At 36.7% G+C, this 14629-nt stretch overlaps 1 protein-coding gene across 4 annotated transcripts in view; it reads right to left on the bottom strand.

Moving 5' to 3' along the window:
- The window catches only part of LOC107088444 (nipped-B-like protein B), a 38647-nt gene extending 25414 nt beyond the window's left edge, over positions 1–13233 (bottom strand). The window contains exons 1-9 of one of the 4 annotated variants that reach the window (XM_015380613.1): positions 13128–13233; positions 11830–11979; positions 8644–8809; positions 8232–8332; positions 7404–7497; positions 7177–7319; positions 5190–5320; positions 5046–5103; positions 4439–4954 (exon numbers count right to left, since the gene is read on the bottom strand). In XM_015380613.1, the coding sequence (XP_015236099.1) occupies positions 4439–4954; positions 5046–5103; positions 5190–5320; positions 7177–7319; positions 7404–7497; positions 8232–8332; positions 8644–8809; positions 11830–11893 (1273 nt within the window). In that variant the 5' untranslated portion in view covers positions 11894–11979; positions 13128–13233. Of the gene's footprint in view, positions 1–4438; positions 4955–5045; positions 5104–5189; positions 5321–7176; positions 7320–7403; positions 7498–8231; positions 8333–8643; positions 8810–11829; positions 11980–12123; positions 12561–12661; positions 13070–13127 lie in introns of those variants that run through there. The other 3 variants (XM_015380614.1, XM_015380615.1, XM_015380616.1) reach the window with 3 other exon arrangements.
- Positions 13234–14629: the final 1396 nt, after the last annotated feature.

Below are 14629 nucleotides of genomic sequence, written 5' to 3'. Positions count from 1 at the left end.
GTGAACTAGACAGTAATAACACAACAATATGCTGCAGAAGGTGAACTTCCCAGCCACACGACTTTTAAAGTAAATTGCAAATTTACTAAAAAGATTTCATGCATTTAGCTCTAAACATTTTCCCTGACTACTTTCCATGTCCAAATGAGGAAAAGCTTCCCCAAAGCAAGACATCCCCACTACCATGTATATCCACAGGGATGGTGTGTTTTGGATGGTGTCAAGTGTTGAATATAGGCATGAAAGTTCAGTCTAGTTTTTATTTAAGCAGATCACCTTAATCCCAATAAAAGGTACAGTGCTATAGCAGTTCTATGCACTGTAGCAAATTAGCTAAACTGCCAAAAAACTGGTGCTAACCAAACACCGCTTTACTGCTTAACATATAAACAGGACAATAACTTTAGATTAGCACTACAGAGTTACTTCAACGTTTATTTTGAAATTATCTTTTGAGGTCCTTAATTACATAGAGCTGTGCCTAGAGCTGAGCTATTTTCCACTCAAGTCACAAATACTTCTAATCCTGTTCACTTTACTATCACCAGGTGGTGTTAAATAATCTTTCTGTAAATGTTGGGTTTAGCTCTCATTTTCTGCTGCTGCTAGTAAGCTGATTAGGATCATCAAGAATCAGAGACACATCTTAAAGTCGTAGGGAAGTGGCTGTTCTAACGGTTGCAGTTCAGAATTCTCCCGAGTGGTGCCCGACTTTACACGAGTGAATAAAGTGAATGTGATTGGTTGTTTATCAAGGGGGCGGGATTGTTGTGGCGGAAGGTTCGCAAGCAAGTTTGATTGTTGCCGGTTTGTCGGAAGCATCTTGCTAACCCGTTAGCAACTTAGTGCTAGTAGGTTCCCAATAGGTAATTACATTGGGACCAAGTAGCACTGAATTGGAGACTTAGAAACAACACTGTCAATGAATGCTATGGACAGCGGAAACATGCAAGAGGAGGAGGGTTTTGTGTTGGAGTTCATTAATGAGTCTCTTCCATCATACATTTTTTATTTAGAGGAGGAAAGCAGGGACTAAGTTTTTGCAGAAGAGGACGCCAGGGCGGCGGAAGCTTGGTTCGGTGTAGAAGGCTTACAGCCATACATGTTTAAGCCCTTGCCTGACAATGCTGCCAGTTCTGTTAGCTCTACGCCTGCCAAAGACAAAGACGTCCATCCCCGTGAACACTGGGACGCAACTCAATGGCAAAGTAAATGATTCTTACTTCTTATTTCAACCGTTGCGTTTATTAGCTGCGACATACAAATCAAGATGCTATGACCGAAAAATATTGATTGACAGATGACCGTTGATATATGATTGGCCGAATTTAGGTGTACAAGCTGACGTATAACTAACTGGGCAGCATAAAATAACGGGGAAAAAATTCCGGTTTTTAGGCCGGGTTTTTTTTTTTTATAGAAATTTTCTAACATTTGGGACAATATCGTCTGATAAAGAAAACATTTATATACATGTTTAAGCCAGAATGATTTTAAATTTAAATATGACTTCCCTACGACTTTGATATTAAAAGAGAATTCCTAAATCTAAATGTCAACATTGGATGATCTGTTTGTAGCAACACAGGGATAAATAACTGATTTGTGATTTATGACAGAATAGCATTGTTCAAGTTGTGAAAAGGTAAATCATTTTTTTTGTTGTGTCCTTCATTTTTTTCTCACAAGTAATTAAGGTTCTGGTTAAGCAAAGACAATGACTGGGTGAACAAGCCCGTTATGTACCTTCCTAAAAGCGTTTGAATCTCTTTAAGGTAAAAGAGAAAATCAGTGTTAGTGCAATGCCAATCTAAGGTATTTGTACTGCTTTTATGTCATAAATTAAAAACTAAAAGCTTAAAAACTAAATTTAAATACTTAAGTAACTTAGAGGAAAAGTTAATAAAAAGTATTTAAAACCATGCATTATTTCTTTAATTTCAGTTTTAAATGAAGACAGAATTCTACCAAAAGTGCACCTCCCTAATAAATAATCATAAGAGCAGTTTTATTTCAAACAATGCATGTAAACTTATCTCCATGAACATTTTATACATTCTATGCTCAGAGATTCAATACCTTCAGTTCTCCTTCTCTGCGCTTGTGACTTGCTTTTAATGTGCTTGCAGCCTCACTCCTAGATGCCTGTTTCTGTGCAATTTAGTCCACTTTTGTCACTTTGAGGTTGGAACCAACTGGGGCTGAACAATTTTGCCAAAAATCTAAATTGCATTATTTTTTAATAAATTGAAATTTTATTATGATTTTCCTTTGCAGTAACTCCAAGCTTGTAGATGTTTCACACCAGGCTTTCGGTTTTTGAAAGCTTGCTTGCCCAGACTCCATTGTTGCAGGACTTTACTATAACCATTGTGTTAGAAACTGTTTATTTCTACAACTCTCTTTACCTTTCTGTATGCCGACAAACCAACTTCAAGTATTTAATTACAAACTTAAAGGGCCGGAGGAAGACATTTTGTGTCTTACTCTTGTTAATTATCGTGTGATTAAAAATCAGTGCCTCTGCAATTTGAAAATAGTTTTTTGTTAAATTACGATTTTATTTCAAACGCAATTAATTACCCATCCCTAGAACCAACCTGAGAATGTAAACTGCGGGAAAATTGGCTAATCTTTAGGTAATCATGCCTCCTGAGTCAGAACTGCTTTATACCTAGTTGCAGCTAGTAAGGTTAGCAAAGCATCTTCAGACTAATCGTACTCGTAAAGAGTTAAAAATTGGTTAAGTGAAGTCATTATTCATCGACTTAGATTAACACAGTAATGAATGTGTTCTGACAGCAGTAGCAACATGCTCTAAAATGATTAATGTTAAATTAGGAACTTTATATGAGCTACGCTAACATCAACTTTACTGTTTGTATTGAGGAAAGTGAGGCTTGAATTAACTATTGCTTATAGTTTAACACAGACATTCACATCTCTAATCAGTTTGCAGCGGCTGTTAAGCATTATTCTTTTGGGCTTATCATTGTGTTGACAAAATTGTCAGTTGAAGACAGAGAGAAGTGATTAAAAGCTCTCTCAGATGAACTAATAAATAATTTCAAATAATTTCTAGTATTCAATAATATATTAATCTGAATCAAAAGTAAACAAATTAATCTTGTAATGTTATTAAATTAAAGACAGTTATTGGAGGCACACACAGCTGAACATGCTGTCTATGAATAAATTGCCGGGAGGGATCTATTCCAGTGCATGTTTCAAAGAAAAAAAGTGACGTTTAATATAATATTCAAATCACACTTTTTAATTCAATGGGGATCTGTGGAAACTTTGCATATTTGTGATTCAATCTTAATTGGGAAACAGAGGAGACTCTCTGACTGCAGAGACAGGTTGCTGCTGATGTGTCTGACTTCCTGTCAATGTTTTTGAAGAGGGAGGCGCTTGCTTGCTCACTGCTTGCTGAAGACAACCGGTGCTATCAGTTCTCACCAAGGTCTCAACACTGGAAAAAGTTGCTAGATTTTTTTGCTTGTGCCTTATTTTATTAACAGTTTTCTAGGGTTTTCTGTGCCACAGTATCCTGTTTCTTACACAAAAAAGCTAAAATGTTGCACAAGCAGCAACACTGAACGGCTCCAGTTTAGTGGAGTCCCTGATTGTTGGACTCGTGGTGAGAGCAAGGTGGGCTTCTATCAGTACCCTTCCACGAATGACGTAAATCAAGGAGAATGCTCAGTGGAGAGTGCACCCTTGTGGGTTTTTTTTTTGGTTTGAACCAAAAGCCCATAAAAAGAAAAAAAGAGAAAAAAAAACCCTTCACTGTCTCGCATATTTCAAATGAGGCAAAATACATTTTTACATGAAAAAGTCAGATTCCTGAGTGATGGTACCTTTAAGGTTGCTGCTTTGGTGCCACATAATTACACATAGAGACATGCAAACAAACCCCTGAGTCACAGGATGGGTGGGATGTTGGTCAGTATCGGCTTTGGATGGAACATCAATGTACGCCTCAACCAAATACTGCCTTTGAATTTCAACGTTGAGCCACACAGCACTCACCTTCCACTAAAAGAGTGATGATAGAAAAAAATCTAGAACCTTTTCATAAAAAGTTGGATTTTAAAACCAGCTGATGCAGGGCTAAATAAAAAACAAGTTAATTGTAAGCATATTAAGCTTTGTTTGCTACTCAGACACACAGCTAACTTTTTTTAAAGCAAACAAATTTTACAAATTGTTGAGCTGTCTGTAGGAAATAGCTTTGGGTTTGTATTCCATTTAAATATCTTCATATATTTGACAGTATAGTCAGTGCGACTATGGGGAATACTAAAATGTATTACGATTAATTGAAATTAAGTTTTAACCATTCCCCAACACTAATATAGAGCTCAGAGGTTGTAACGGGATAAGAGTGAAAAAGAAATCAAGATATATATGCATTTGAAAAGGTCAATCTCACCTTTATCTTGGACCTCCTTAGAGCATCGCTCTTTCTCATTGGCTGATTCCATTCTTTCAATCTCAGCAAGTGCTTCAATCTCAGAGTCATCAAACACAATTCCACTGATGACTCCGGTCTCCTTGGTGTTTGGCTGTGCAGCAACTTGTTGACAGTTTGCTTCCTCGTTAACCTCTGACTTGTGCGAAAAATCTTGAGGAGAACTTGATGACTGAATATCATTGTTTAGAACAACCGTTTCATGATCTCCGTCCATAGGTGAGGTTGGGAGGAGTTCTTCAGAGCGGCCCATGTCTGGGATCTTCACTCGAGACAGTTTTAAAGTCAATCTGGCAGAGTCCTTAGATGGAGAGCTAACTATGTCATAGAAGACATTTTTGTCCATGTTCTCGTTTTCTTCTTTGCTCCTTTCTCGCTGCCTCTTTCTACGGTCGGCAGTGTTAAGGAGCAGGTCAGGTGCTGCAGCCTGTGGCACATCAAGTGATGGTGACTGCATGATGAGAGAAGGCCTGGGCTCTGCAGAAACAAATAGAAGTACAACGACGCATCAAATAATGACAGTTTCAGCTATTTTTAATAAACTGTTACTAGAAACTAAGGAGCATACTTTTTGGACTCTCTTCACAAACAGAGAATACGGCGGCTTTTATGGAAGAGTCATTCTCCTGCAGAAACACAAAATGTTTGTGGTTAGTTTTAACCATAACTGTGCTTATAACCTCTACAAAACAAACCGGAATTTCTGCATTACCTCATTTCCCAGTCTCTGAGCCACGTTTATGTACTCTTCATCCAAACCGGCTTTCGTATTATGGTTAGATGAATTACTTGACAGCTGTTCAGAGACTTTGTTGTCAAGAATTGTTCTCACGCCACCGACAACTGAAGAAGATAGAGGAAAAAAAAAAGTTTTTATCCTGCCAATGCATGATGTGTGTCTGCTCTTTTTCTTGCCACTGATGAGTTTACAATATCTAATGACGGCAAAGTTCAGTTGAATCATTTCAAGAGGCAACACTATACTAGAGGTCAATCAAATTATTGTGGCATTCATACCACGTAAATGGACGGGGACGGGAGTACTATTGGCTTCAAGAATCAGCCCCCAAAAATCGACAACATATCATGGATCAGTTAGACTGATGTCAAAATAACCAGCATCAACATTAAAAAAAATGCATTCTGTTGGTCTTTAATTTAGGGATGCACGATATAATCGGCCCCCTATCGGTATCGGCCTGTATCGGCCTTAAAACTGAATATCGGACATCGGCCACCCCACCAATATTTAACCCGATATTTGATCAGCTTCTGAGTTTCTAAAGTCTAAAAAAAAAATAAAAAATACTACTTCTTCTTCTTCCTCAAAAACTTCTTTTATACTGACTTAAAAACTTCTAAAGACGAGGGAAAAAATATTGATACATTAAAATATCACAATATCTTCATATGCTGATATATTGCCATTTAAAAACACAATATCAATCTCTTTTACTAATGAAATATTGCTATATGTCATCATTATGCTACGAAATCCCCCCAAAATTCACAAAATTTTGCCATATTTTTATATGTTGATATATTGACGCGGTATCGATCTATTTTACTAACAAAATCTCACAAGAATTTGCAAAATATCACGAGAGTTTGTAACAGAACGATGAAATTTTATGAGATTTTGAAAGTAAAATAGATCGATACCGCGTTTTTAAAAATCTATTTGATATCAGCATATGAAAATATATTTGAGTATATTATTTTTCAAAGTGTCAGAAATGGATAACAAAACTGCTATTTTCAATGACTACTTATTTTTGTCCAGCTTTAACATCAGTATCGATATCGGTTATCGGCTACATGAGTTTTAAAATATCGGCATATCGGATATCGGCCAAAATCCCAATATCGTGCATCCCTACTTTAATTCTTACCTGACCAACTTAATATGATTTCAGTAACATAAAATACAATAAGTACGGAAGATATATCACATATATTTTTCTCTCTCGGAAGAATGAATGTCCTCTTTGGTTGTGTTTGGACTTGTCACCAAAATCGGTTCTGAATGGGCTGAGGACAGCATCACGCAGACAACCCCTACATGTAATCTGGGAACGTCTAACTACATCCTGCGCTATATTTAAAAGCACCAATTTACTCCATATTTAAAGTCCTAGCTTTACCCATAATGGATATTTAAGGCCAAAGAATTAAGCCAATTAAGAGTTTAAAAGTATATTAGTAAAACATGTAACTCTCGTGGAAACAATGCTGTTCAGATAAGTGAATTTGTTAGTCATCTAACAGAAAGTAGATCCATAGATGTCTTGTGTTGCTCAAATGAAAGTTGGCATGTTTACATGATAATCTGCAAGACGGACTTTAATACCAGGCGTTAGCACACCTACCTAAAGAGGCCTACTTGTTATGAGGTAAGTAATGGAAAGTTACAATGGAAACTATGAGAATCTTGTTTTTTTTTCAGGTTATGGCTGAATGTTTCAGTTTGTTTACTTTCTTTTTCAAAGTGACTCTAGTGTAACTTATCATGCAAATAATCTTCAGGAAAAGCGACACTTTTAAAGCTTCCTGAACAGGTTTTTAAACAATGAAACCGGCTGGTAAGCTGCAGAGATACATACATCGTATATATTAGGAATGTTCTAACAGACAGCAGGTTAGAACTTAACAAAATAAGGTTGATTGTTATTTGTCCATTGCTTACACTTTGTACTCACCTTGTTGAGTCTGATGAGAGTAACTGGGTGGATTGTACTGAATGTAGTCTGCAGGACTCTGGGGGGTGTAGGGGCTAGGTATAGGACTGTTCTGCTGGGGTACAAACTGAGAAGCTGAGCCACACTGTGGGGACGTAAAGCATCTGTGAAAGAGGAAGAGTAATCTTAGCAAAATCGCTGGGGTCTCTGCCTCTTCATCATCTGACTGTAAGGTAACAGATCTTTACCCAGAGGGGCTTTGCTGATAGTTTGATGCTGGACTTCCATGCACTTGGTTCTGAGAAATCTTGTACTGCTGTATTAATGGTTGCTGTAATACACCTAAAAAATAAAAAACAGAAGGTTAGGATATTTGATACTTTAGCTAAACCTAATTCACCAGCCCTGAAGATTTACTGGAAACCTAAATACATTTGCTAAACAACGTTTTTTTTAAATGCAATAACAAAAAATTCAGCTTTATATAATGTTTAAGAAAACTGACATTCATAGACTTTTTTATATGTTCAGGCAAGCCCTCCACTCCCTCTAAAAATTGTTAGCAGGACAAACAACCATGCACAAACACGAATTCAAAGCTAAAGTGACAAAATGATCTAAAAATTGCACTTTATGTTTTTTTTTCTGCAGGTGGAACTTGAAGCAAAAAAGAAAAAGAATGAGAAACTTAGTTGAGAATAAAGTCATAGATTCAAAGAATTCAAAGATTCAAAAGATTTTGCTTGCAGTGTGTGGAGCAAAATCACAGCTTTACACAAACAATGGTTAAACTCTATAGCTACAGTATAACTAATAAAGATTGTGAGTACTATCTATCTGGTTTTTGCCAACATCACTTCTTTTATATAACTCCTAGTAACAGTGTTATTGTTGCTATTATGTTTCATTAGAAAGCTTTTCTGTAAACACTTTCCGCCTCCTTATTTTATGGATGTTTCTGTTTTTTGGCAACATTCACCATCCAGCCCCTGTTATTATCACCCCTAATAAAGACGTATATGGAAGTAGAAATATGTTTGTTATGCCTTATTTAACCTAATATTGGGTTAGCATACTTTTGTCCCTGAAGATCCTGGGGTTCCTGGACAGCAAAGTTTGGAGAAGTATTGGCATGTCACCCTCAGGTTCATCATTTCCCAGGTTGTCCTTTAGCTCTCTGAAAAATAAACAGAGATCACAGCATGTCATTTAAAGACAGTGACTGTTTTTCACACCTTACAATATCCAATTTGGATACACAAGAGGTAGTGAGTCTAATAAAGCTGTGTCTTTTTTGTGATCATTTCACTTACAACAATAACAACCACTTTGACTGAATAAACCACCACTGATGACAATACTAACACCTGTTTTGACTGCGTTATTCTTTCAAAAAGCAAATTATTAGCCAGAAAGGCTTAGCAAACTTAATTAGAATATCTATTTTTATTGGTTTCTGTATCTTATAATAAGAGGAACAGTGCTTACATATGTTCAGTGGAGACCTGGTTAAGGCTATGGGCCAGCTGAGTCACCAGATTCTCGTCTCGACACACCAACAAGCTGCTGACCTCGTCGGAGATCCTTCCATTGTAAAGCAGGCTCTTAGCAGTGGTGGCCGGAAGAGGGGAGGGCAAAGGCAGCTGGTTCAACACTAAAGCATAAATGAAAGGAAAAATAGAGGAAGAAGTCATCAAATAAACCTTTCTTTTAAGATCTGGGTAGGAAATGCGTCCACTCATAAGAACTGTAATTACATTCCACTTAGAAATGAGATCAAAGCGATGATTAACGTCAGTGATTTCTGGAGATTTTAATCTAAATTTCAGGGCATCTCCTGGGTTCAGAAGACTCTGCTTTAGACCATTAAGTCATTTCTAGGTCAGTCTGAGTCCTATAATAACCTAAGCCGTTTTTAACGATTGAAACTCAAAAATGAAGTATGTAGAATATTATATTGTCAACTCAGGGGATTCCGGCAAAGTCATGCTGGTCAGCTGGTTTACTATTGACGTGACAAAACATTTTCATTGTATTGTTTGAAATAACCATTATATATGACGGAGTATTAGGGCCAGGCTAGAGATTTTTTTTCTTATTTCGAGAATAAAGTCGTAATATTATGGGAATAAGGTCATAAAATTACAAGAATAAAGTCGTAACATTACGAGGATAACGTAACATTACGAGAATAAAGTACTAATATTACGAGAATAAAGTAACGTTACGAGAATAAAGTACTAATATTAAGAGAATAAAGTTGTATTTTACATCAACTCTTACAAGAAACACTTTCTTCCCTAAAATGAGGAATTTTGAGCATCATGTAAAGTTATACTTTGGCTTCAGTTTGAAAAATAAGAAAATCTTTTAGCACACCAGCATCAAATTGTTTGGTGCTGCTGGTCGGCCGTCATATGCTGGTCTTAGCTTGAAGCTTTCTTTCTGAAACGGGTTGTGGCATGATGACTTATTTCTCACTATTTTTCAACTTTATTCTCCTAATATTATGACTTTCATCTTGTAATTTTATAACTTTATTCTCATAATATTACAACATTATTTTCGAAATAAAAATAATAATTAAATAACTCTCTTGCCTGGCCATAATACTCCATTGTAATTATAAGAGTCTGCTTTTGCCTTACTTTACATTTCCAATCAATCTTACAAACATTGGAATTTTGGCTAATATATATGTATTGATATATATATATATATTGGTAAAACAACTAATGTCCTCTTTCATTTTAAGGCTGATATCAGCTAGTGCCGATAACATGCTGATAATATTGTGCATCCCTGCTTTAAAAGGAGGGATGCACAATATTATCAGCATGTTGTTCTATATACGATATGGCTAGGTAAAAAAAACTATTTACCGTAATTTTCGGACTATAAGCCGCGCCTGAATCATGCAATTTAGCTTCTGCGGCTTCTATACACCTGGTTAAGGCTATGGGCCAGCTGAGTTTCGGACTATTAGCCGATTTGTACATATACAAGACATGATTTGTACATATACAAGACGCACCGGACTATAAGCCGCAGGTTTTTTATGTTAAACACAAACTATGTTGTGCTCGCAATGTCTGTCTTTCTCGTTGTTGTTATGTCTCGTACCACTTGCGGTAGAAGTCTGCTTCCGGAGGACCTCCGCATTCCCGAGCGCATGGCTACCGTACTTGTGTGTTGAAGCAAATGTGACGTCAACATGGCGGATGGTAAAATCCATAGATTTAGGTATTTACCATAGTGGCCGTTAGCTGTAAAAGTCCATAGATAAGCCGCATTGTTATATAAGCCGCAAGGTCGAAAAATGGGGAAAAAGTCGCGGCTTATAGTGCGAATATTATGGTAATCAATTTTGAATCGATTCCTTTACATTTTTGCAAAATCGATGTCTAGGGAATGAGATTGATTAGTTTTATAGTGACCTATGTGACATCCACATTCAAATGAGCAGGAAAGATGCACTCAAGATTACTTCAAGCCAGACAGCTGCAAATATAGCCAATAGGTTGACTGAATACATTAACAAATAGGGGCTGACCAGCAAAAACCCCGTCGTTGTTACAGACAATGCTGCAAATATGGTTTGTGCATTGAAGTTAATGCAGCTCATGCATGTCTGCTGTGTCACGTTGGCTTGCTTGAGTGAGGCTTCACTTTTTCACTTTTCACAAACAAGTTTGCGCTTTTGAGACAGTTTTGTTCACATCTCAAGTTTAAACTGTCCGATTTACAAGTTTGCACTTTGTGTTTAATGTGACAGGAAAAAATAAAATACATGAGTATTTGAAACACAGTTGAACCGCTTTCATTATTGTAAAAATAGATTGAATCGAAATTAATCGATTTAGAACTGTATGAATCAAAATCGAATCGATTCAGGACTTTGGAGAAAATACCCAGCCCTAATATACGATCATTATTTTTTTTTACTCTGACTTTAAATAGATGAAAGGAAAGTTTCATGATTAGTTATGTTGGTAGTTTTTTTAAAAAGCCTAAATGCTGGGCAATAGATTCCATCTGAAAAGACTGTCCACAGCCCTGCATCATAAGCCTTATATAACATCATGATAAGGCACTGTTTTTTTTTTTTTATTAAACTACAACATAAATTATGTTCAATTTGTTGCCATGGTGTGTGCAAAAAAAAGAAGAAAAAATATAAATTACAGAAGCAACATATGTAAGAACACCAATGAATAATAAGTAAGAAAGAAAATTCAGCTTTACATTCTTTCTTTTAGCAGCATGACAAAAAAAACATCAGATCACAGAATGTATGTATGTTATCCCCTTTTAATTATATATATAATTTATCTAAATGTATATATTTAATTTGATTTTAAAAGCTTATAACACATTTTACATGTATTATTTCAATAAACAATAATTTTCAACAAATCATCATGTCAGGGTAAATAGGAAAACAAAAATATCTGCAAGTATAAATGTGTCTTTTTATCAATTTGATCCAGACTTCATCAGCACATCGTCTATCTTCAACATCTGTCTGCAATAAAATCCTAGGCTTTGATGAGCTTCAGCTACTATTTAGCATCTTATATTTCCAGCTATGCATTCTTCAGCGTCATCCCCTCATAAATATATCTCTGGTTAGAGCGTGCATGGAGCATTTAGAAGGAACAATGTTGCACTTACAGTCAGTTAGGCTAGCAATTCCAGCAAGAGTAGTGATGGGAACATGAGGCATATCACCATTCATGCTGAAGATGAGGTCAAGAGGTCGTGTCAATGCACAGGCAGCTCAGTGTCACCAATCTCTTCCTAATCGTCACATCTCCAAAAGAGCTGCAAAGACAGAAAGGTGGCAATTGAAAATTCATCCTCTACAAAATGCAACACTGTTCCTTTGCTTTTTATTATTAATAATAATAATAATAATATGATCTAGTTAAATAGTACAACAACAACAAAAAAATATCTGATTATTACCAAGGTGTAGTGTCACTGTAATTGATATTTCAGGCCCCACAGCAAGCATAGAAAGCACCTTATCAGGTATTGATTGAAGATTTAATTCAAAATAAGCACATTGTCCTATGATCCTATTTGCATTCGCCCTAAATATATCCTGTATTTGTTGATCGACCATGAAGAATAGTGGCTCTTCACTGCCCGGAGATGCAGGTAATGATCCAATTAGTGGTCAAAAAAAAGTTTGCATAAATCTGCTTGTGTGCGTTCCTAAACCTCCAACCAAAAAACAAAAAAAGCACTTCCTTTACAGAGTTTCTATATTTATTTTACCAGCACAACCTCTACTCAAACTGTAAGCACAAGCGGCTGTGATAAACCTTTAATCTGTTAGCTAGTTATATCTCATTTTCTCTCTTTTGTTGTCGTGTCAAGATTCCCTGAGTGCCCCAAAAACCACAACAGCGACATTAGCTTATCTAGATATCAAGCGTTCATGTTTTTATTACAACATTTGTGTCTTTTGAGGCAAATGTTACAAGTCAAGAGCACTGACCGTTTGAGAAAGTGAGCGAAATCAACTGGCGGTTAGCCGGCTAGCAACAACTGGAGATGTAGCTAATGTATGCTAGCTGGCTAGGAGTAGCTCATCGAGTGCGCATCAAAGCCGCTTAGCCGCGGTTTCATTATTAATCTTCGCTATTTTATCCCACACCGGTTACAACGTCCAACTCACGATAACTACGGCCTTCGTTGGTGGGTCTCTACCTTCCCAAAGTGGACCTCGGACTTGCCTAAAGGAAGCGTAACCCCGACCCGACGCCAAGGAGGCAGGCAGGGGTACAAAGCAGCAAAGACCCCATCACAAATCAGAATTATACCCCCCCTTTGGACAATTCTGTTAATGTTCACCCCCCCACTCCACGTTTGTCTGCCGGGTCTGGCCACCAAGCAACACATAAAGGAGGGTGAAAAAAACGAGTCGGAAAATAGAATGTTGCTCTCGGATGTAGCTTATTTACCTCTGGATGTGATGAGAAAGAGAAGTGGTTCTGGTGGAGGAGGAGGAGCAGCAGGAGTAGGATGGCAGCTGGAGCAGGAGAGGAGTCTCTAGCTCCCTCTCCGTCCTACTGTTCAAACAGCTCCACCGTGTTAATAGCTGCACAGCGACACAGTAACAACTATGAGGGCTGGGATTTTTTTTTTCTTACTTACATTCTCACGGTTTACTTATCTACTTAAAGGCGGAATAAAAAGCTTTGATTTAGGCCCCGCTTTTTGAATCAAGTCTCATTGAGATTGTCACTTTTTTATGGATTATAAAAGGTTAAAAACTTTCCATCTTTTGATTCACTTATGCATAATGGCATAAATATGGAAAGCAAAAACTGCATTTATTTAGGAGCCCCGTTAAGAACACTTATTGCAGACGTAATAGGGCAAAAAATAAAAAATAAAAAAATAAAATAAAATCCCGCTACATACATCTGATTCGGATTTTGGTGACCGGACCGTATTTATACCCCAACACATTCCAGATTTCAAGATCATGGTGAGACGTTTAAACGCGACACCAATAGCAAAGCAGACAGTGGTACTTTTAATTACTATGTTAATAAATATGTATAGTTCATTTAACGGTTGAAAAAAAAAATACACTCATAAGATCTTAAAAGAACGATGTCTTTGAGTATTTTATTTTTACAACTTGGAATTATGGGTAATTCAGAGCGTAGATTAATATACAATGTGTTAGAGACGATGGATATAAAAAAAGAGGTACTAAATAAAAAGGAAAGAAGAACTGCTGGAAGAACGAAAAAAAACTTCCAAATGGGGGGGAATGGGGTGTTGTACTTCATATGGGGCCCCACTCAGATAATGTTGCTTATGGGCATTGCTCATGCATAAAGCATGAATTGCCCCTAAAGTTTTGCACGCATGGTCACATTTAAATCTATTTTATCAGAATTTTAAGTTAAAAAAAATGGTACAATGGTGCAAAATTATGCAGCAAAGAAAAATTTATAATAATTTCAGTCTGATGGGTTCTATAGATCAGCTTTGTATGTTGGCCCCTTTCTTCCATATTGAGGTCAAGCACAGTGGCGTAGCTTGAAATTTTCATAAGGGTGGCCAGGCATTAACCAATGTACCCTGAGAGGTGGCCAAAAGTGGATAGGCGCCAGAACCTTAGGGTCAATCTACACTGTTCCAACAGGAAAGTTAATGAGCACAACGTTCATATTCGCTAAATAAAGACTAACTATATTTTCCTACAGCCTTTTATAACAAATAGACGCACACATTTCAACATCTGTGCTTTCTAGATTAAAAGTATAGTGGAAACAATTCTTTCAGGTTAGAGTTCTGGGGTGAACATATTTTCCTTTGTCATTACTTTCCTACTTGCATCAATAATCATTATGCATAAAGTTGACATTTACAAGTACTAATATCTACATAAATTGATTATTTATTATGTTTTTACTAGAATAGTTAATCTATGATTTCACTGAAGACT

Source organism: Cyprinodon variegatus, unplaced genomic scaffold (assembly GCF_000732505.1).
Source record: "Cyprinodon variegatus isolate N-32 unplaced genomic scaffold, C_variegatus-1.0 Scaffold218, whole genome shotgun sequence".
Lineage (NCBI taxonomy): Eukaryota > Metazoa > Chordata > Actinopteri > Cyprinodontiformes > Cyprinodontidae > Cyprinodon > Cyprinodon variegatus.
This window is presented reverse-complemented; position numbering and strand designations above follow the sequence as displayed.